Source organism: Drosophila melanogaster, chromosome 3R, assembly GCF_000001215.4.
Source record: "Drosophila melanogaster chromosome 3R".
In the NCBI taxonomy this organism is placed as follows: domain Eukaryota; kingdom Metazoa; phylum Arthropoda; class Insecta; order Diptera; family Drosophilidae; genus Drosophila; species Drosophila melanogaster.
Genome location: NT_033777.3, coordinates 9,784,590 through 9,803,465, shown reverse-complemented (window position 1 = coordinate 9,803,465; position 18,876 = coordinate 9,784,590). Strand labels below are relative to the sequence as shown.

At 46.8% G+C, this 18,876-nt stretch overlaps 6 protein-coding genes and 1 non-coding gene across 14 annotated transcripts; 3 read left to right on the top strand and 4 right to left on the bottom strand.

Moving 5' to 3' along the window:
• Window positions 1-4: 4 nt before the first annotated feature.
• On the bottom strand, window positions 5-2,186 carry CG8526 (uncharacterized protein). Of its 2 annotated transcripts, none has more exons than NM_141696.3 (3): window positions 1,890-2,186; window positions 1,614-1,837; window positions 5-1,552 (listed from the first exon to the last, which is right to left on the bottom strand). In NM_141696.3, exons 1-3 carry the CDS (start codon window positions 1,984-1,986, stop codon window positions 56-58), a joined length of 1,818 nt encoding a protein of 605 aa, NP_649953.1. In that variant the 5' UTR covers window positions 1,987-2,186; the 3' UTR covers window positions 5-55. The 2 variants fall into 2 exon arrangements, with proteins under 2 accessions (NP_649953.1, NP_001262440.1); NM_001275511.1 differs by having other exon boundaries at window positions 5-1,549.
• Window positions 2,187-2,439: 253 nt separating this feature from the next.
• Window positions 2,440-5,697, top strand: CG9467 (uncharacterized protein). 3 transcript variants are annotated; one of them, NM_001382202.1, is made up of 2 exons: window positions 2,440-2,797; window positions 2,876-5,697. In NM_001382202.1, the coding sequence occupies exons 1-2, from the start codon at window positions 2,736-2,738 to the stop codon at window positions 5,025-5,027; spliced, it is 2,214 nt and encodes a 737-aa protein (NP_001368999.1). In that variant the 5' UTR covers window positions 2,440-2,735; the 3' UTR covers window positions 5,028-5,697. All 3 variants share the same exon structure in this region, with proteins under 3 accessions (NP_001368999.1, NP_001369000.1, NP_649952.1).
• A 14-nt stretch (window positions 5,698-5,711) lies between these two features.
• CG8516 (uncharacterized protein) lies at window positions 5,712-10,171 on the bottom strand. Its single transcript, NM_141694.3, has 8 exons — window positions 9,872-10,171; window positions 9,545-9,685; window positions 9,346-9,476; window positions 8,852-9,280; window positions 8,657-8,797; window positions 7,947-8,521; window positions 7,605-7,890; window positions 5,712-7,223 (listed from the first exon to the last, which is right to left on the bottom strand). The coding sequence occupies exons 1-8, from the start codon at window positions 10,012-10,014 to the stop codon at window positions 6,463-6,465; spliced, it is 2,607 nt and encodes an 868-aa protein (NP_649951.1). The 5' UTR covers window positions 10,015-10,171; the 3' UTR covers window positions 5,712-6,462.
• On the top strand, window positions 7,416-8,458 carry asRNA:CR46144 (antisense RNA:CR46144). 2 transcript variants are annotated; one of them, NR_133369.1, is made up of 1 exon: window positions 7,416-8,458. The 2 variants fall into 2 exon arrangements; NR_133370.1 differs by having other exon boundaries at window positions 7,416-7,917.
• A 196-nt stretch (window positions 10,172-10,367) lies between the features above and the next one.
• On the bottom strand, window positions 10,368-11,983 carry CG8507 (uncharacterized protein). Its single transcript, NM_141693.3, has 5 exons — window positions 11,675-11,983; window positions 11,405-11,620; window positions 11,132-11,342; window positions 10,709-11,070; window positions 10,368-10,653 (listed from the first exon to the last, which is right to left on the bottom strand). Exons 1-5 carry the CDS (start codon window positions 11,894-11,896, stop codon window positions 10,525-10,527), a joined length of 1,140 nt encoding a protein of 379 aa, NP_649950.1. The 5' UTR covers window positions 11,897-11,983; the 3' UTR covers window positions 10,368-10,524.
• A 261-nt stretch (window positions 11,984-12,244) lies between these two features.
• Window positions 12,245-15,650, top strand: CG12945 (uncharacterized protein). 3 transcript variants are annotated; one of them, NM_001316553.1, is made up of 6 exons: window positions 12,245-12,627; window positions 12,695-12,940; window positions 13,006-13,146; window positions 13,201-13,328; window positions 13,382-13,512; window positions 13,585-15,650. In NM_001316553.1, exons 1-6 carry the CDS (start codon window positions 12,376-12,378, stop codon window positions 14,034-14,036), a joined length of 1,350 nt encoding a protein of 449 aa, NP_001303482.1. In that variant the 5' UTR covers window positions 12,245-12,375; the 3' UTR covers window positions 14,037-15,650. The 3 variants fall into 3 exon arrangements, with proteins under 3 accessions (NP_001303482.1, NP_001262439.1, NP_001097732.1); NM_001275510.1 differs by having other exon boundaries at window positions 12,722-12,940; window positions 13,585-14,614; NM_001104262.2 differs by having other exon boundaries at window positions 13,585-14,614.
• On the bottom strand, window positions 14,143-18,813 carry CG8500 (uncharacterized protein). Of its 2 annotated transcripts, none has more exons than NM_141691.2 (5): window positions 18,706-18,813; window positions 17,389-17,714; window positions 17,146-17,331; window positions 17,018-17,089; window positions 14,143-16,881 (listed from the first exon to the last, which is right to left on the bottom strand). In NM_141691.2, the coding sequence occupies exons 2-5, from the start codon at window positions 17,557-17,559 to the stop codon at window positions 16,609-16,611; spliced, it is 702 nt and encodes a 233-aa protein (NP_649948.1). In that variant the 5' UTR covers window positions 17,560-17,714; window positions 18,706-18,813; the 3' UTR covers window positions 14,143-16,608. The 2 variants fall into 2 exon arrangements, with proteins under 2 accessions (NP_649948.1, NP_001303452.1); NM_001316523.1 differs by lacking the exon at window positions 18,706-18,813 and adding an exon at window positions 17,768-17,836.
• Window positions 18,814-18,876: the final 63 nt, after the last annotated feature.

The following is an 18,876-nucleotide window of genomic DNA, read 5'->3' as shown; positions in this document are numbered from 1 at the left end:
GGTTGAGATAAGTTTTTAATTTGGAATTTAGAAACAGACATTGCTAAAAGTGCTTCTATTGCGTGCAGGAACACGGATCTTTCTTGGCCAGCTCCTTCTCCTTGAAACGCATCAGGGTCAGGATGTGGGCATGATTGGCTGCCTTGGCGTAGTCGATTGGCGACATGCCCAGCTCATCCTTGATGTAGGGATTCTCGTAGTGCGGCAGCAGATAGTCTACCACCTCGTGATTACCTAACTGGCAGGCGTAGTGCAGAGCCGTTCGTCCAGTCCGATCAGCCAGCGTGAGATTGGCTCCGGCTAGCCGAAATGACTCCAATCGCTTGATCTTGCCCCGCTCGGTAAGGGCACGTAGTAGCTCCGCCTGGACCAGCGGCTGATCGTTCAGCTTGGCGCCGTTCTTGAGCAGAGCGTTGATTATATCATGGTTGTCCGTGTCGATGGCCTCGTGCAACGGCGTGCGGTTGAATCGATCGTGGACATTTACCGGACAGCCGGCGGAAATTAGAAAGCAAACGCAGTTCAGTTTGCCCAGGAAGCAGGCCAGGTGCATGGCGGAGCGACCATCGCAGTTGGTGTCGCACAGATTGGCGCCGTACTGCTTAAGATCGCCCAACTTGTGGACATCACCTTCGGTGACCGCGGCCGCCACCAAAGCGGGATAGAATGTGGAGCACATCTGCTGCCGTTCCATCGCCGTCGACATGTGCAATGTGCGGGCCACGCCCTCGATCAGATCAATGTCGTTAATCTTGGCAACCTTATTGGTGGTCAGCTCTCCGCGCAAACTTAGTAGCATCACCTTCTTCTTGTTGGGAATGTCCCACTCCGGCTTGGACAGCACATAGGCCAGTTTGGTAAAGGCTGCCTCCTGAGTCATATCGTAGCCGGGTATTACGCCCACTTCCATCAGACCCTGGCTTGTCTCGTAAATGTTGGCCACCATGCCCGCCGAGCACTGCGTAATGTTGACAATAATAACGCCTCTGTGAACCGCCTCCCTCAGTTCGTCCAGCAAGTCCTCACGATTAACCGGAAAATTGCCGGCCCCAAAGGTCTGGAGGACAACACCTTTCGTTGGCTCTTTCAGGATTGCCTGCACCACACTGGCACTTATTCCCGGGTAAATACGCAGCAGCGCCACGTTCTTTTCGAGTTCCGAATGAAGTGAAAATGGTTTAATATTGCACGGTCGGAAGATTTGGCGGCTGTTGATCTCAATGTTGACACTCGCCCGACCCAATGGTGCAAAATTTGGTGAGTCCAGTGCGTGAAAAGAGTCAGAATTGAGCTTCGTGGAGCGACAGCCACGTAGAATCTTGTTGCCGAAGAAGACCAGCACTTCGGGTATACTGTAATTTCCTGCTATGAGAAGTGCGCCCAAGAAGTTCTCCCGCCCATCGCTGCGGGCTTCAAAGATCGGAATCTGTGCCCCAGTGAATACCACGGGCTTGTTCAGGCTCTCAAGCATGAACGCTAGTGCCGAGGCGGAGTAGGCTAGGGTATCCGTTCCATGGAGGATCACAAAGCCGTCGTAGGACTTGTATGTCTTCTGCGAAAAAAGTTAGTTGCATATTTTGTATTAACCTGATGATCCTCGACTCTCAACTTACTCCCACTTCGTTGGCAATGCGCTTCCAGTCGCAGAAGCCCATGCAGCTGGAGTCCATCAGTGGGCAGAACTCAATCAAATCGTAAAGGACTCTATACGGAGCTCCAGACACTGCGGGTAGCACCATCATGGGACCATCATTATCCTTGCTGGTGTAATTCCTGTCGTGGCAGCTGGGAAACTCTTGAAGCTGCCGAGCCAGCACCTTGGGCGCGGTGTGCAGTACTGATGAGAAACAATTGATTAGTACACGGACAAGAGCCATTGATATACCCACCTCCGGACTCGTTGCGGATCATTCCGATGGTTCCACCCACGTAGATGACATGGACGCGAGCCTCCTTCTTCAAACAACCGCACTTCGCCGCCGGCATTTTGGGCTTTTTCGAAATTTTGAGTGGTGTCCGAAACTAAACTAAAGCGTAGTTCCAAAGGCTCAGAGTGTGACAGCAAGATCCATGAGCTTTTTGTTTTGATGCTTAATACAAGTCATAACTTTACAATATTTTCAAATTTACCACCAAGCGAAATAAACCGTTGCTTGACGAAAAGGTGGTATGACCGTATTGCATGGGAATTTAACCGAGAGTTAGAGATGTACACTGCTTCACAAGAAATATCGTTGCTTATAATTGTGGAAATGCATATACTTTCTGATGCCCAAATTAATTTTATTTCTATATTAATTATTTTTTAATGATGAATTGTTGTTTGGAAACCATCAAAAACCTTGGTGAGTTAACACATACAAAATCAAAAGTGGAAAGTTCAGCAAAACAACTAAATGCAACAGGGACCCCCCGTAAACAGTGACTCGTCATGGCTGGGAACAGTCACGACCAATTTGCCCATCCCTAGTTTCTACAGTGCAGTGCAACAAATAATAAATAAATAAATAGCCTGGCACAAAGAGTTAATCGAATAAATTGCACCCCGCAGCGCACGTCAAGTGGGTTGGGTACCGAAATCGCGAGTTATCTGCTCCGCTGACGCCGCTGCCACTGCTCCGCCATATCAGTTGCTGATTGGAGCGCTGGGAGCACGGAAGCCACACAAATAGAGGCGCATTTAGAGCAATCCCCACCGTCCGCTGCTGCGGCAGCCCGCGGGTCATCGGATTGCCATGTCCCACTTCACGCATGCCTCCAGCAGCGACCTGGTCAACCTCAATGTGGGTGGTCAGCGGTAAGAACAAAGAACCAACACATTACGGCCCACTAACGGCATTGATGACGCATGCAAACTCCATCTCACTATCCATAGCTTTTCCACGTCGCGGCAAACGCTTACGTGGATCCCGGACACCTTCTTCACGGCTCTTCTCAGCGGACGCATCTCGAGTCTCAGAGACGAGCACAATGCCATCTTTATTGATCGCGATCCGACGCTCTTCTCGATCATACTTAACTACTTAAGGACCAAGGACATCGACATCAAGAACTGCGAAATACGCGCTCTGCGCCATGAGGCCGAGTACTATGGCATCACGCCGCTGACCAAGCGCCTGGCCCTCTGCGAAGACCTTAACCACTCGTCCTGCGGTGATTTGCTGTTCTACGGATTTCTGGCGGCGCCGCCCATGCCGTCAAACGAAGCTGTGGCTGCTACTAGCGTTGACGAGTCATTGCCCTCCACTTCGGCCAGTGCGATTGGCAGTCGTCCTGGGTCCATGGTGCGCGTTCCCGAACCCTCACGCTCCTCACACTCGCGCAATTCATCATGGGATCTGCGCCTTGGTCGCACAGGTAGCACTGGCAATGGTGCCAATCCCCCAGCTCCCATGTTGCACTCACGTAATCCCTCGATTGACTTTATGCGCCACTCTCGGAACTCCTCGGCCGATCTGAACAAAGTCTTTCGAAACGAAGTTGGCCTGGTATTCAGTCCCACGCAGAACTCAAACTGGGTGGACCCGTTGCGAGTGCAAATCATTAAGGCGCACCAAAATTGGATAGCAGTGGCTTACGCACACTTTGTGACTTGCTACCGGGTGAAAGACTCCAACGGATGGCAGCAGGTGTTCACATCGCCCCACATCGACGCCACTATCGAAAGAATCGCCATCAACTCAAAGGTGAATACTTCCGCAGCAGAGCCACTGCCCAGCAAGATGGTGGCCATTTCTTACGGCAGTCAGATAAGATTGTGGAGCATTCAGGAGGGCGGCCAGAAAACGGATGTGGGCACGTTTAATTTAAATGTGCGAGTGGAGTACCTGTTCTTTATCGGCAGTCAGCTGGTGGCCCTGTCATCTTCCGGCAAGATCGGCGTCTGGCATGCGATGACGCAGCACTGGCAGATTCAGGACCTAGTGCCCGTGCTCTCATTCGATTCCGCAGGCTCTTTTTTGCTGCTGGGCTGCAACAACGGCTCCATTTACTACATAGACATGCAGAAGTTCCCGCTCCGGATAAAGGACAATGATTTACTGGTTACCGAGCTCTACAAAGATGTCACACTAGACCCTATCACGGCCATCTCGGTCTACCTTACCCCAAAAACCTCGAGCATAAGTGGCAATTGGATTGAAATTGCCTATGGCACAAAGTCGGGAGCGGTTCGAATCATTGTCCAGCATCCGGAGACAGCTGGCCATGGACCACACCTGTTCGAGACCTTCTTTGTGCACCAAAGCCCCGTAACGAAGGTGATGCTGTCGGAGAAATACCTCGTCTCCGTGTGCAGCGAATACCACCACGTGCGAACATGGCGTCTGACCCGCTTCCGGGGCATGCTCTCCACCCAGCCGGGATCCACGCCGGAAGCATCGTTCAAAATCGTGTCGCTGGAAGCTACCGATACGAGCTACAGCTATGCGGCTGGAAATGATTTTGGACCTTACGGTGACTACGACGACATGATATTTGTGCAAAAGGTGGTGCCCGAGACGGATCAGCTGTACGTACGCTTGGCCTCCAACGGTGATCGGGTGTGCGTCATTAGATCCGTAGATAGCTCCACAATTTCGGCCTTCTGTGTGCTCGAGTGCGAGGTATCGTCCCGGTTCATACTCACCGGTCACTGCAACGGCGCTATTCAAATGTGGGACCTAACCACTGCACTGGCGCTGCTCTCCAAGGATGAGCCGCAGCAGAAAATCAATGGCGGACCCGACACCAATGAGCTTCTCCGCCTACTTGACCAGTGTGAAATCAGCAATTCATCATGCACAACACCTTGTATGTCACCGTGTCTATCAGCTATGGGCAACGGCTCTGGAATGGCCTCCTCCATAGCCCGCATGAAAGCCAGCAACATAGCCCTGCTAAATCGGGAACCAGCAATGGCAATGGCCGTCCAAGCCGTCCAGCCGCCCGCTCAGGTCCAACCTGCTCTTCCAGAGGCTGTGGCGCCGGCAGCTGCTATCCCGATGGCTGACGACAACAACGAATGAGACGTGGAAGCGGCTGCTTGATTGGCGCTTGTCGGGCGCGTTTCATCGTTTACATTTCACAGGTATAGCTTAATCTTCGACTACCAGTTTATATTCCTGCAGTTCGTGGTGTGCGCCCTCATCTACGTCTGGGTGACGCGACTCACCCGCGGTCCAGCCACTGGGCCGTGATGAACTGCCAGCAGGCATTTACCCAATCAATTAATCTCCATTATATGTGCTCGATGTGTTTGCAAATGCAATGTGTATCCCGTAAACCCATTTTTTGTGCTCCTCCAAACTTGGATCGTACAGTTAGTAATTTAAAAAAAAAACGTCTGTCTTTGTTCTAGTTAAAGTTATGAAAATTAGTTAAAACCATGTAAACCAGAGTATAAGACTTCTGCAACCGATCATCTATAATTAGCACAACTCTCCTAAAGGGTGCTCCATCAGGACAGATACGAAATCGTTCGGCTTGGATAAGATTGGTTGCCTTAAGCAAAGAAAGTTCATTAAACAGCCAATCAGTTGATTGTCAACCTTGAAGATGATTACTTGTGATTAAAATCGATAGAGCGACTGCTTCAAATTCGAATCTGTCCTGTTGCATGCAATGCCACACATGAATATAATGATACGCCTTGTTGCAACCAGTAAACAGCTATACATATTCAATATAAATAAAGATAATTATACACAAAGAGATATCAAAATAGCGAGCGAGTTGTGTCATCAATAATTTATTGAACATTTTATCTTAGTTTCTTGATGGTTGAAGTGTTCCATTAACATTTATCAAATACAAATACTTGGCTTGCATTCTCGTGGGTGTTGTGTGTGTAAATACGTGTATATACGATATCCTACGCCTATACCGGACCTCAGTAAAGTAAAAAAGCAGCAAAAACGCCAAAACATATAAAAATATATATAATATACATTTGTGTATTGTAGGTAAGTTACCCCAACCCAACCCCGACCGCCATTTAAATATCATTGGCCTAAACACAACCCACTAACGACCGCCGGTGTGCTTAATAAACAATTTAAACAAGTGGCTCGTCAAGTGGGACCCCTGCCTTTAATTTACCTAAAATAGGACGCACTGGTACTGAGATAGAATAATAATAATGGAGTAGATACTTGGAGCGATTACCCACCCTCGCCCGGAAGCAATTGTCGAGCCGTTCATACAAATAGTTTGTACACAAATTCAACCTAAAGCTATGCTATATTCTAAAGGGCAAACCGATATGAAGCTGTGCCATTCTGGGATATCTGTTGTCCCGGATTTGCCCGTGGGTCAGTGACCCGTTGCCGTGCAATCTAAGACTGTCGCTTAGCGGTCGCCGTTCCTAACTACGATGAAGCGTTAATGTGTATGGGGGATCTGTGCATTGAATGGATGATATGTGTGCGTAAAGAATTGCTTAGCAAAAACTGATGAGGGGAGATCCAGCTCACTGGACACGGGCTACACGTGAAAGTAGTCGTCCACTAGCAACTGTTCACTTGGTGTAAATGCTGCCCCACTCCGCGGACTGCTCGTCTGCGTGTCTGACTCCTGATCCGTCTGCAGCGGCTCGTAGCCGGGCTCTATCCCACTGCTAGTGTTGGTCGTCGCTGTTGTCGTTGTCGCTGTATTGGACGCCGTGGTGAGATAGCACACCGACTCATAGTTAGGATCCGTTTCGCTCCCCGTGCCCGTCAGCGATTCATATTGCGAGGAGATCGGCGTGCTGGTGGCAACCGTTGAAGAGTTAAGCGACACGGAATTGGATGTGGAGCTGGGCGATGTGGGGGTCAAGCGACTGCTGCTACTGCCCGGCGTTCCTGCAACCGCATTTTCCGCTATCCGCGCATAATGATCCGTCTCCGCAGCGGCCTTTGTCTCGAGGATGCTGGCATAGTTGTGGTTGGCATCTGCCCCTGGAATGGTGCTGTAGCCAGAGCCGTCAGCATTCACCGGTGGACGCTTCTTATCCAACACCTTCGCATAGCCGTCGTCAGAGTGAGCACGACTTTTGAGCACCTCGTAGTTAGGATCATAGTCGGACTTTTTGGCCTCATCCTCACCGGAAGGAACAGGATGCGGTTGCAGTTGCTCGTAGCCAGGATCGTTGTTGCTCCTGGACGGAGGCGGTGACGGTTGTGTCTGATTAATAATAGTCTCGTAGTGCTTTGCGCTAGCGCTGATCGCTATTGCTGTTGCTATCGTGACGGGCTGGGCAATCGCTGAAAGGGCGGCGAAAATAGCATTTCATTAGTCATGAGCTTGAACAAGAGCATTTACTCGAATTGATGAGAAGTGTTAATGGATGCACTGCAGACGATACTAACCACGGCTACTTCCAAAGAAAAACTCATGAAATTTGCGTTGTTTTAGTTTAAAAAACACGGGCATATTTCATTTTGGCATAGCAACTTAGTTTGGGATGGCATTTTAAGGGAAAGACAAGGAGAGACAGATAGATAGACAGGCAGATTAGGCATTAGGCAGGGATTTAGTGACAAGGCCAGGGGAAAATGTAAAGTCAAATCACAGGGATCAGCACATTTTACCCAGCAATCGGACAGGAGTTTGTACAAATGGACTTGTAAGAGCTGTCGACATACCTCCTCCTTCCTGCTGTCTCTCCTTTTGTAACATGTTGGCTGCATAGCAATCCGACTTTCGATTCCCGTGCATCATCTGTCCGTCGGCTGGAATCGTTTCATAGCCATGATCCTTGGCTGAATAGCTGTTGCTCCGAACGCGACCCTTCTGCGCATCCACCAACAAAGCCGCAGCACTGTCCAGCGGACTGACCCCCAATCCATCTTGCTGCTGTTTCCTTGCCAGAATAGGTGAGCTGTTTTGGGAGGACGGCGAGTTTCTCGAGAATTTGTGCTTTTTCATCACCTACGGTTATTAATGGTGAGTCAGAGGTACTATGTGGTACTGGCAGACATTCTTACCTTAGCGTACATGCCCTCAATGTTTTTGTTGCCCTCGCCTTCCTTGGAGGGACTTAGACTTTTGCTATGCTTGCGCTGTGGCGACGCCTCTCCAGATTCCGCCTCGTGTCCTTCCGCGCCCGCTTCGATCACTGATATGACCGAATTCCGCCCAGACGCTAGGTTGCTAATACTACCGGCCTGCAGATGGTGCGCCTGGCCCACAATTGCCTTGGGCGTCGGTGGTAGTGGTGAATTCGCCTGACGTTTCTCAGGTTTGGGTGAACCCAAATTGCAGACAGACGAGCTATTGTTCGATGAGGATGACGCCTGACGCGAGTGCATTTGGGCTCGCAAACTGTCCACAGGCGGTGGAACAGGCATAGCATGATCAGCACCACTGCTGCTGGTGGGTCGGACGGCGGATGTACTGGCGGTCGGAAGACTGCTGCTGTTATTGATCTCGACAGCCACCACTATGGGATTGGCCTGCATAGGCTGGATTTGCGCGTACGTCTCCGATCCGCTAGTGTATATATCCGCGGCGTTGGCATGATGACGGTTATTGGGATCCTCAATGGCCGCATACGTTTCATCTTAAATAAAAGAATTAAATTACTAACTAAATGTATTACTAAATATATGTATTAAATTTTGTATATTATTAAACTCAAGATACGTATAACATTGAAATTGCCCTGGAGAGAAGTGGTGTTTCTCTTGTGACTCACCAGAATCATCGGACACAGTGGCGTAGTGAGAGTCATTAACATCACGCGATAATGTAGGGTTCCTGTTCGAGGGCTTCCCAGGTGGCTGTTGGGCCAAAATGTTGGCCAGCGGCTCCCTCACACTAATGCTTGTGTATCCCTCTGTGGAATAAAACATTTAGCGATTTGACATTATCTCCATTTTTACAGACTTACTCGACGAGTCTTGTGAGTCCCCGCTAAAATGTGGATTGGCGATGGGCGGCGTCATGTAGGGAAGATCTTGGCTAGCCGAAATCATGCCTGCAATCGCAGAGGCAGCTGGAATCTCAGCCTGCGCCGGCGCTGAATCATTGTGCTCTCTGGAGCCTTCGCTGTGCTGTGAACTGCGGTGCATTGGATCTATACCTTCGCTGGAGGATCCGGCCACCACCGCCGCCGCCGCAGCTGCTGCTGTAGAGCCGTGGTTGGCCGCATGAGACGTGGATGGGGCATTCAGCTGGGCATAGGGATGTTCGGTGCCCCGCACCTTGGCGTAGTCGTGCGGCAGACCCTTGACCCGAGAGTACGGCGAACTTACATCATCCGCCTGGCTAATAGAGCTGTGCTGCGACACGCTGGTCTGTTTCTTCATGCTTGGCTGTGCTGTGGGTGTTATTAAAATCGGTATTAAGTATGAGCTTATTTTATGGGTTTAAAATACAACTTACGACTTTGGCTACGGGCATTGCGACCATCTACCATTTGCTTGTCCGCCACAGTTTCATATAGTTCGGACCCATTATCATTGCTCTCGGCCACGGGAATGTCAGGCAAACTGCGATGGGCTGCAGTGCTCGACCTGGAAATTGGTTAAGGATGCGTTATTTCCAGCTCAGTTATGTAGACAGCAAAGAAATGGGGACTTACCGCTTTTCCGAGTCCGCATTGGACACCGTGGAGGCATTCAGCTCCGCCTGGGACTCGCTGTTGCCCACCAGATTGGTCACCACAATGACCTCATCCGGATTCTTCAGCTTGACCATGCCCTCCAGGCCCATCAAGTCATTTCTGTGGAGTTAGAGGGTATAGAGAGATTGGCGAGCGACATGAGTGCATCCAACTGGAACTGGGCGGCGTAGTGTTGGAGAAAGAGACCCACTTTCACTCTCTCTCTGGCCTGCACCGCCCTGTTCCCGCTAGAGCCATCGAAACGATGTGGATCCTCTGATCCTCTGGGTATTGGGGAGGACTTACTTAGGGATCCGCTTCTTGCAGCAGAGACAAGCGCCCAGCATAACGATGAAAGTGAGCGTCAGGCTGACGGTCGCCAGGAGGTACGTGTACGAATTTGGGGCCTCCAGGTGCAGTTCCGACGTCGACGCCTCCACCATGCCCATGTCGGTGTGTGTACATATGCACTATGTACCCATAAAGCGCTGGCACCGACCGCTGCACATATATATATTAACTTTTTAAACTTTTCGCTTAGCTAATATTTTCTTGTTTTTTGGCCCACCAAACGAAACGACAACAACAATAATGCGACTGGCATGCGGTCATACTAGGTGCGGTCCTACTGGGTGGAGGGAAATACGCGTTTTGTGCCTGCTATCATATGGTCACACTAATTTTATCGTTTTTTTTAACGGTTTATTCTTAACCCTATATTGTACTTTGAATATATTACAAATTTATTTTTTCCACATTGAATTTTTTAAAGGTCAAAATAGATTGTATATAGTTCAAAATTAAACTTGAGATTTTATTTATGTTCAAATGATATTTGGTATCAAAATTATATCTATGCTGAATAGCAGCAAGAATGAATATTTTTGTGCGTTACACAAACAGTTGCAATTAAATCTAATTTATTCGCTTGGCACTTTCAGTGTTTCACTTTCAAATTATTAAAGCTCGGTGTGCTTGAAGATGGTTTTTTCAATGTTCTCCTGGAGCTTCTCCACTTTGCGAGTTTGCTTCTTCAGCTGATCCTCCATTTCCTCAAAGCGGCTGCTTTTGTCCTTCACTTTTTCGCCCTATAAATAATTGTTAGTTGGCTTACAAACTTGATTGATATTAAGAAACATATACCTTGTATTTCTCCTTTTGCAAAGCATGCTCGGCATGCAAGTGACGCAGCTTTAATAGGCGACTTTCGAAGTGATGCAATTCGGTTTTAATGGACTCCAGTTCTTTAACCGTAAAATTGCTAGCCTGGGCCACTCGCCATAGACCCTGGACCTTGGGTTCAATGAAGTCCTGACTGTGTGGACCGGAGGACACCAGGCGTTCCAGCCTATCGTAGTGATCCTTGATGCCCGTGTGATGTCCTCGCAGAGTGTTAAGGTCGTTCTCGAAACTCTTCACGTTTTGCGCATGGGTTTTGATGTCGTTCTCATTGACATCATTCGAAATCAGATTGTAGGTGTCCAAGTCTTCCGTGTTAATAGCATCTAACGAGAATAATCAATGAAATTAATTGATGCTTTTCGTGCTGTTTTTAGCCAAACTCACTTTCATGCTTGTCGGTGTCTACGGTGCCAATGTTTTCCAGCAAGCTGTAGTACACATCCACTTTATCCTGGTGATGGTCAAACTCCTGTTTCAAGGATTTCAATTCCTCTGCAGTAAATCCGGAAATCTCGGCCTTCTCCCAAAGTCGGTTGAGTTTCTTGTCCTTGAAAAGACTCTTGTTTCTGTGTCGCTCCTCGGCGTCGTGGAATTTCTTAAAGTTAACTTGGATGTAGAGAAACTCTTGCTCTTAGGAAAGATGATTTAGATACGTACCTTGTAGGGCTTAAGCTTCTCCGTATCCTGAGTGTCGTCAAAATGCTCTAGCAGATCGTAGCTGCTCATGATGCCAATGAGCTTGCGGCGCAGTTCGTCGGCCTTCAGCCCGTCTTTGTCCTTGTGCTGCGAGTTGAGCTGCTTCCAAGCGATCTCCTCCTTATCGTGGATCTTGAGTTCCATGTACAGTGACTTGAGCTTGGGCTCTGTTAAGCGCTGTAACCGAGGTTAGTACGGTTAAATATGAGATATCTTATGGTGTCCACTTACATTCTGCGCCTTGGCCCACACGAGATTCAACTTGGCCATGCGAAATGGCCGCTGGATGCTCTTAAAATCCGGATCATACTTCTCCTGCTTTACTTGCTGAAAATGCGGGTCGTTGGCCTCCTTGCTGTACTTCTTGCTCTGCTTTTTGTCGGCATCCACGCCCTGCAGTGCAATAAGTACGGAAAGTGCGATGGCTGCAACAACGAGAGCTGACCTAACCATTTTCCTCGTGGTTTTTATTTCGGTTTTAAAGCTTGCAATTATTGGTGCAGTGCTGACCTGGCTAAACAGTTATTCACAACACGCAGTGTGGCCATCTAGCGATCGCATAAAGCTTTGGTGCTGACAGTCTAGCTTTTATTTTATTTTAATGCTTTGTTTTTCGCAGTTACGATTTTTGATCTTGGTCAATTTACAACAATTTGTTTGATTTATTTGATAAAGATGTTTAATAAAAATAATTCAATTTGCAGTAGAAGTGAAGAAAAATCATAAAAGCATGTTTGTCTAATAAATATAAAGCTACATTTTCCTGAAGTGATAAGTAGATATTGCAGCACTGACGTGACGCTGTGATGTTGCTAACTGGACTTGGTCACACTGCCAATTTGCATCAGCCGCCTTACCACGAAATTGCGCTGAATTATAATTATTATCGAGTGCTTACTACCTAGGAGTGATTACATTGAGAAACCAGGACAATGAGAACGGAGGCAGCGGTCAGTTGTTTCCTGTTGGTATTGCACAGGGTATGCTGTCAGAGCGGCAACGATGAGTCCTGGCTGAGTCCGGATCCCGCCTGGTCGGACCTGGTTAACGATATCAATCAGCCCGGTGAATTGTGCCAGTGTCCTACGTGTCCAGATGTGTCTCCAGTGGCCATGGAGGATGCCGTGGCACTCACATACTTCAAGAAGTTCGTCAATCTGCTGTTCCAGCGCAAGCGTTTTCAGGTATGATCGCTGTTTAGACCAAAGTTGGCGACATGACGTCATATGTGTGTAACTTTTGTGTAATTAGTACGATGTTATGTCGGCGGTCCATAAGCGATCGCTGCTCTTCTCCCTGATCCCATCGCAACTGGATGAACTGGAGAGGGTGCAGGATGCTCGGGATTTGGACGTTTTGCTGACTAAGATATTGGAGAGTGCCGAGGAGGCTCCTTTGTTTAATGGAAGATCCGGATGCTCATACGTCCGACACGGCTTTTTCTCCTTATTGGTGGATATTTTCAAGGATGTAATTGAACTGACGCAAACGACCGAGGTACCTGTTGCGCCTTTTTATGGAAACTTGACTATTTGCTATTTAATGGGTTTTCTCATTCCTAGGTGAAATTTATCCTATATGCAACATTAGCAATTGCACTTGTCGTCATTGTGCACAAACGTTTCCGTGTCGGACTAATTTCAATTGTACTAGGAGGCGTGTTTCTGTGCGGATATATTCAGACTTATTTAGAATGCAACAGAGTAGGTCTAGCCTGAAAGTGTGTGAAATTGTGCTCATTATATGTTTATAATTAGGAATTAGACATCGATAGGATGATAGAGGTCGTAAATCATCACCATGAGCCTGAATCGTCCTGGTTTGGTCGACTGTTAGGCTACATATACCAAGCCTCACCAAAAACTAAGAAGATAGAAATGATCAAGTAAGACCATAACATATAATTAAATAAGTCGATTGATGATCGTTTCCATTCAGAAAATCCGCAAAAATCAGCATTTCCATTTGCATGCCAGATCAAGTGTTCTTTATGTACATGAATAACATATTTATCAAGCAGTTGGAAATCATGATAGAAAAGGTGTCGGTAACTATGACTAAACTGTCCTGTAAGTATTTAACCAAGAATTCGCACAGTCAATAATTACCACTTACCACTTAATTACCATATTTACCCATAGCCGGATTATCCTTCCCGTATAACCTCCTTGCACCAGTCCTTTTGGTGTTTTTAGTGGGTTACACCATAAAGCTGTGCTTTAAATACATTTTAAGCCCCCGAGCATGGGCGTCACTTTTACACAAGCCAGCGCCACAAGGGACACCAACGATTCACCAGTCCATTAATGCACGGGCGCCCGAAGGCGACTCCATATCGGGCGACAACTTAAAGATGCTGCTAAATGTAATTAACGTGAGAAATGTTCCAAAGGAGTCGCTACAGCGAATTCCAGACGTTTCGGGCGTCCAAGAGCTAGAGGAAAAGCAGGAAGCTCCCACCACACCATCGAAAAAAGAAAATTTAGATGAAAGCGATTCCAGCAGCAAAAGCAAGAGCAAAAGCTGTGTAGCTGAAGATGAAGGATTCACGCTGGTCGACGATCACGAGGATAATAACATTGATAATGTGTAGCGGCCGCAAACAAACAATTTGTAATTTAAGTGTAATGTCCGAGATTTTTACCCAGTTTATTAGAGACCATTTATGGTCGGCAAATAATTCAATTTTTTCATTTTTTGATTTGTCATAGTTAAATTTTTATTTAAATTATTTTGCATGTACTTAATCTCATTTGCGCGATAAGTGTTATTAAGATAAATCTTCAACAATAAGATCTTTTAAGTAGGCCACGAAACTGTTTATATTTTGCTTGTTATTATTATGATGCCGGCCCTTCAAAAAATCGGATATAATTTTTATATGTAACTTGTTGATCATTTATATTTACAACTTGGCGCTCAGGCGATTATTAATAATAATATTATTAGCAGTGGGCGCTCATTTGTGAGTTGCGTATTAATTGAATGTAAGCGATAATTAAATATTCGGTTTTCGAATCTTGTAAAATCTAATTTAATATGTATACAACTAATATATTTATATATCTATGTATATAGATCTATATAGTGTGTGTATATACTTGTAAGAAAAAATTAGAAAAGAATTTCGGTGTAAATATATTTATTCGTTGTATTTTAAATCATGCACCTAAAATGTATTATGTTTTGATTACAATTCATTGTTATTATAATTCGTATGCAACTAAGTAACTTTACGCATTAGTGAAGTGTACTGTATGCAGAGAATGTTATCCAATATACGGCACATACTGAATAGTCAAAACCCAGTTTGCTGTTCACAATTAAACGTACCTAAACCTAGTAAAACACCAAGCAGAACCCAAAGCACAGGCAGGCTAACTAGAATTCTCAACTAAGGCTGGCATATCGTCGTAATCGTCCAGGTCTATGGCAAACCAAGATAATTTATCTAAATTGATTTCACAAATCTTATACGCAAATTGGTCCGCTATCATAATCTTGATTAATAATTTCTCTACTCGAATTCAACAATTTATTTTGTTTTTGTTAAGATCTAGTGGGTAATGTCCCCCCATCTGATTTGTGTTGGCGGCTGTTCTACTTTTATTTGTCCGGCACTGCTGGACGGCGGACCAGCAGCCAAAGTTACCAGTTTGATGAGCAACATCATAATTAATGTAATTACATGCCCCTCTATTTGGCTAATTGGTATAGCAGCGTTTAAAGCATATCATTCACTTAGTCCGATTGGTAAAATTTAAAAAAACTTATCCTCTTAATATCAAACAACAGCAAACTATGCGAAACAATTTGTTCAACTCCTACGCCTACGACTCTACGCACAAGCCAACTAACTATTTAAATAACGAATACCACAATTGGGAACGGTCTGTGTTATGTTATACGTACGTACGATACATCCATCCATACATACATATAGATAGATAGGTAGGTGTTTTAAAAACAGGCAACTTATATCCCATCTACGCTACTGCAAAAAGTGCACCATATGCTCTTCAAATATCCTTCGATGTACGCGTTACTTGGCTCACACGATGAATGCGAATGCAATTGTACTTAAACGTGATTCTGACTTAGGCTAACTCTCTGACTGATCGATCTGGCTACTACTGAGAAAGTTCAAGCTGCTCAATAAAGTTCAGCAAATAAGTGTAAAATTGTACATACATATTTAATATAATACAAAAAACACAATGCCATTGCGAATTTCTTCTTTCATCTGTTTTACGGACTGTGGGCTGTCGGTGTTGTTGGCCTTGAGTATTTTATACATTAGCTTATATGGCGATCGGGGCGAATCGTCCGAATCGGTATTATTCTGGTTAGGTGGTAAATAGTTAAACAGCAATGATAGTCAGGGGGAGGCATCGGCCATTTTCGGCCAATTGCGGCCACTTCCGTTTCCGGTTGCCTCGCGATGCTCTCTATGTGGCGATCACGGAGAAGTCTTACGTTGATGGATCCATGTAAATATTTTGTTATCATATCGTAGTAGATACAGATTCTATGTCTTTAAGTAGGTACTTTGGCTTTCATTAGAGATATTAGTGTATAGCTTCGTTCGATTTCGTTTCGATATCTGGTTATGGAATGGCTGATGGATCATGCAGTATGTATGTAAGTATGTAAACATTTGATATGTATGCCGTTACGTTTCAGATGCGATTATGTGCAAACTTAGGGTTAGTTTCCGTGGTGTGTTTGGATTAGTATATATGTATATATGTATGCAGTACGTGGTATCGTGTCTCTGTGCGACTAGAAAGATCTGATCGGCTCGAATAGAATATATAACCTATGCAAAATATACTCGTAATCGTAATTGCAATCGTGGTGCGACTTATCCAGTCAGTTCCTAAATACAAGTGTCTCGTTATGCATGTAACTCTATATGTGGATAAAGTGGGGATTGTGTGTGGTATGTGGTATGGTGTAAGTGGTGTGTGCGGTGCGTGGTGTGGTGTGGTGTGGCGTGGCCCGTGTGGGTGGCTACCTAAGCCAGCAACCCCCCACCCAAGGGTGCTGCCCCAAGGCGAGTATTTGTCTGTCACCGTCGTCTCCGTTCACTTCAGCTCGACGCAATGTGACCCGGGTCACATGGCCATGCCATCTGGCCATCTGGCTCTTTGGCCATCCGATGCTTACATAACGCGACACTTCTCCTTGGCCCCGCCGCTGGCGCTGGCCCCCGCATCGCCGTTCTCCGGTATCGAGCCGTTCGTGTCCTTGGACTTCTTCTCCTTCTTCTGCTTCTTCTGCTTCTTGGTGTCCAGTTGCAGGGAGACGGTGCGCGTCTTCTCCATGTTGAGCAGCTCCTGAAACAGCTCGGTCACATTGTGGTTCGTCTTGGCCGACGTCTCCATGAACGATATGCTCCAGGTGGTCGCCTGGGCCTGACCCTCCGCTTGGGAGACCTGTGGATGGCACATTTGGATTAGAGGTTTTCTTAAAGAGATGATTTTTCTGTTTAAAATCCCCCTTGAAGATTGTAACTTAGATCTTAGATTAAGCATGTATGTATATGACGGATCAGATGGAACATCCTCTAACCTCTCGCAACTCGGCGGTCTCATCACACTTGTTGCCCACCAACATTACGGGTATGTTGGGAATGTCGGCGCCCTGTGGACACACAACGTATTAGTACATGAGAAATGATTGTCAGGCAGTGGACCAACCTTCAGCTCCTTGATAAGCGCCCAGATGGGTCGCAGCTCCTCCAGACTCTGCTTGGAGCACACCGAGTAGACCAGGATGAAGGCGTGCCCCTTCGAGATGGACAGCCTCTGCATAGCCGGGAATTGATGCGATCCCGTGGTGTCCGTGATTTGCAGCGTGCAGATGTTCTTGTTGCAGCTTATGACCTGTGCGAAGACCAGCGGATTATGTGAGTAATCTCTAGCACCAGGCGTCCCACCCACCTGTCTGTACGTATCCTCGATTGTTGGGATGTAGCTTTCGCGGAACGTGCCCTTTATGAAGCGCAGCACCAGTGAGCTCTTGCCCACGCCGCCGGCTCCAAAAACCACCACGCGGTAATCGTTGCTCTGCTCCGGTGCAGCGCGCGTCACCTGATTCTTCTGCTCCGTCATCCCGGTTACCGATACGGATTCGAGTGGGTCGAACGCGGTCGCGTATATCAAACTCGGAGTGGAAATCGGAATAGAGAGAAGCAGGAGCTGAAGCTTGTTGGCTTGCTGTCGGGCGCTGGTGGAATGTTCTACTTGGGCGCCATGCTTTCGTTTATCTGCAACAATTAAGAGCAAATCAGCTTGGCCACAACGCCCACGCACGCACAACCTTTCCGGTTCGCCAGTTGGTGGATGTGGGTGGTAGGGACGTGATGGGCGTGGGCGTGGGTGGCACTACCACTTTAGGGTCCCGCAACAAAAACAAAATGCGAAAGAAAGTTAACTTCCGAAAGCCGATGGTGATATACACTAGTAGGCATGTTAACACACTTTATTAGTTGAATTGGTTTTAAAATGTATATTCCTTTACACTAAAAAACTCTAAGAACCTTTTAAATTGATAATGAGTTGATTATATTATATATGATTCTATTATATAAACCCGCATAACTCCTTGGTTGACTTACAACTTCCTTATCAAAGTTGATAGAACTCCTTTTTAATAGTATATTTAATAACGGCAAACAATGTGTGTGAGAGTATCCCGCTAATTTTAGACATGTGGCAAGGAAGGGTATTGATTTTTCGCTCCACTGGCACTGATCGGCACCAGCCTCTCCTCATCATTATCGCCACGATTATGATTGCCCATGACCGGGTGCGGTATAAATAGGCCTGCTTTGAAGACAAGTGTCCCATTCGGAACGGTTTTCTATCCCATCCGCCCCCAAACACACACACACACACACAATACACACTAGCCGTAACTGCTCACTTCCGCTTGATTGTCCTGGTGGACCCGTGTGACACCTTTGGCCCGCCCCCTTCAACCGACTCGCCTTGCGATTTTCCGACGTTTTGTTTTCCCGCACACTCGTTGTTTTGTATGTGTTTTTTTTTCCACCTCGTACACCTCACGCGCTTTGCTCTTGGATTTTCCTCGCTTTATTTTGGCTTGGATTTATCGATTTTATCTGCACTGCACTTGCCACCCACACGCGAGAATCGAGGGAAAAGCCAGTAATGGCCACCGCATCCATATACCCGTTAATTGGGATGGCCCCAAAGGATCTGTGGGAGTCCCAACTATTGCGTAGCAGTATTTACTTGCATTTCGTTGCACTGGAATTCGTTGCAGGACAGGATGTGGTGCCCGATGTGACTAGCTCTTTGCTGCAGGCCGTCCTATCCTCTGGTTCCGATAAGAGACCCAGAACTCCGGCCCCCCACCGCCCACCGCCACCCCCATACATATGTGGTACGCAAGTAAGAGTGCCT

Excerpts from the sequence above, each read along its gene's own strand:
- CG12945 (NM_001316553.1), top strand. The coding sequence starts at position 12,376 with ATGAGAACGGAGGCAGCGGTCAGTTGTTTCCTGTTGGTATTGCACAGG. Across the intron at positions 13,329-13,381 it reads AAGAAGATAGAAATGATCAA|AAAATCCGCAAAAATCAGCA; the intron begins GTAAGACCATAA and ends GTTTCCATTCAG. Across the intron at positions 13,513-13,584 it reads AACTATGACTAAACTGTCCT|CCGGATTATCCTTCCCGTAT; the intron begins GTAAGTATTTAA and ends ATTTACCCATAG.
- CG8507 (NM_141693.3), bottom strand. The coding sequence starts at position 11,896 with ATGGTTAGGTCAGCTCTCGTTGTTGCAGCCATCGCACTTTCCGTACTT. Across the intron at positions 11,343-11,404 it reads AGAAGCTTAAGCCCTACAAG|AAATTCCACGACGCCGAGGA; the intron begins GTACGTATCTAA and ends GTTAACTTTAAG. Across the intron at positions 11,071-11,131 it reads AGACACCGACAAGCATGAAA|ATGCTATTAACACGGAAGAC; the intron begins GTGAGTTTGGCT and ends TATTCTCGTTAG.
- CG9467 (NM_141695.3), top strand. The coding sequence starts at position 2,736 with ATGTCCCACTTCACGCATGCCTCCAGCAGCGACCTGGTCAACCTCAAT. Across the intron at positions 2,798-2,875 it reads CTCAATGTGGGTGGTCAGCG|CTTTTCCACGTCGCGGCAAA; the intron begins GTAAGAACAAAG and ends CACTATCCATAG.
- CG8516 (NM_141694.3), bottom strand. The coding sequence starts at position 10,014 with ATGGGCATGGTGGAGGCGTCGACGTCGGAACTGCACCTGGAGGCCCCA. Across the intron at positions 9,686-9,871 it reads TGCAAGAAGCGGATCCCTAA|AAATGACTTGATGGGCCTGG; the intron begins GTAAGTCCTCCC and ends CTAACTCCACAG. Across the intron at positions 7,891-7,946 it reads TTGAGGGCATGTACGCTAAG|GTGATGAAAAAGCACAAATT; the intron begins GTAAGAATGTCT and ends TAATAACCGTAG.
- CG8526 (NM_141696.3), bottom strand. The coding sequence starts at position 1,986 with ATGCCGGCGGCGAAGTGCGGTTGTTTGAAGAAGGAGGCTCGCGTCCAT. Across the intron at positions 1,838-1,889 it reads GATCCGCAACGAGTCCGGAG|TACTGCACACCGCGCCCAAG; the intron begins GTGGGTATATCA and ends GTTTCTCATCAG. Across the intron at positions 1,553-1,613 it reads GCATTGCCAACGAAGTGGGA|AAGACATACAAGTCCTACGA; the intron begins GTAAGTTGAGAG and ends CTTTTTTCGCAG.
- CG8500 (NM_141691.2), bottom strand. The coding sequence starts at position 17,559 with ATGACGGAGCAGAAGAATCAGGTGACGCGCGCTGCACCGGAGCAGAGC. Across the intron at positions 17,332-17,388 it reads TCGAGGATACGTACAGACAG|GTCATAAGCTGCAACAAGAA; the intron begins GTGGGTGGGACG and ends GTCTTCGCACAG. Across the intron at positions 16,882-17,017 it reads AGACCGCCGAGTTGCGAGAG|GTCTCCCAAGCGGAGGGTCA; the intron begins GTTAGAGGATGT and ends TGCCATCCACAG.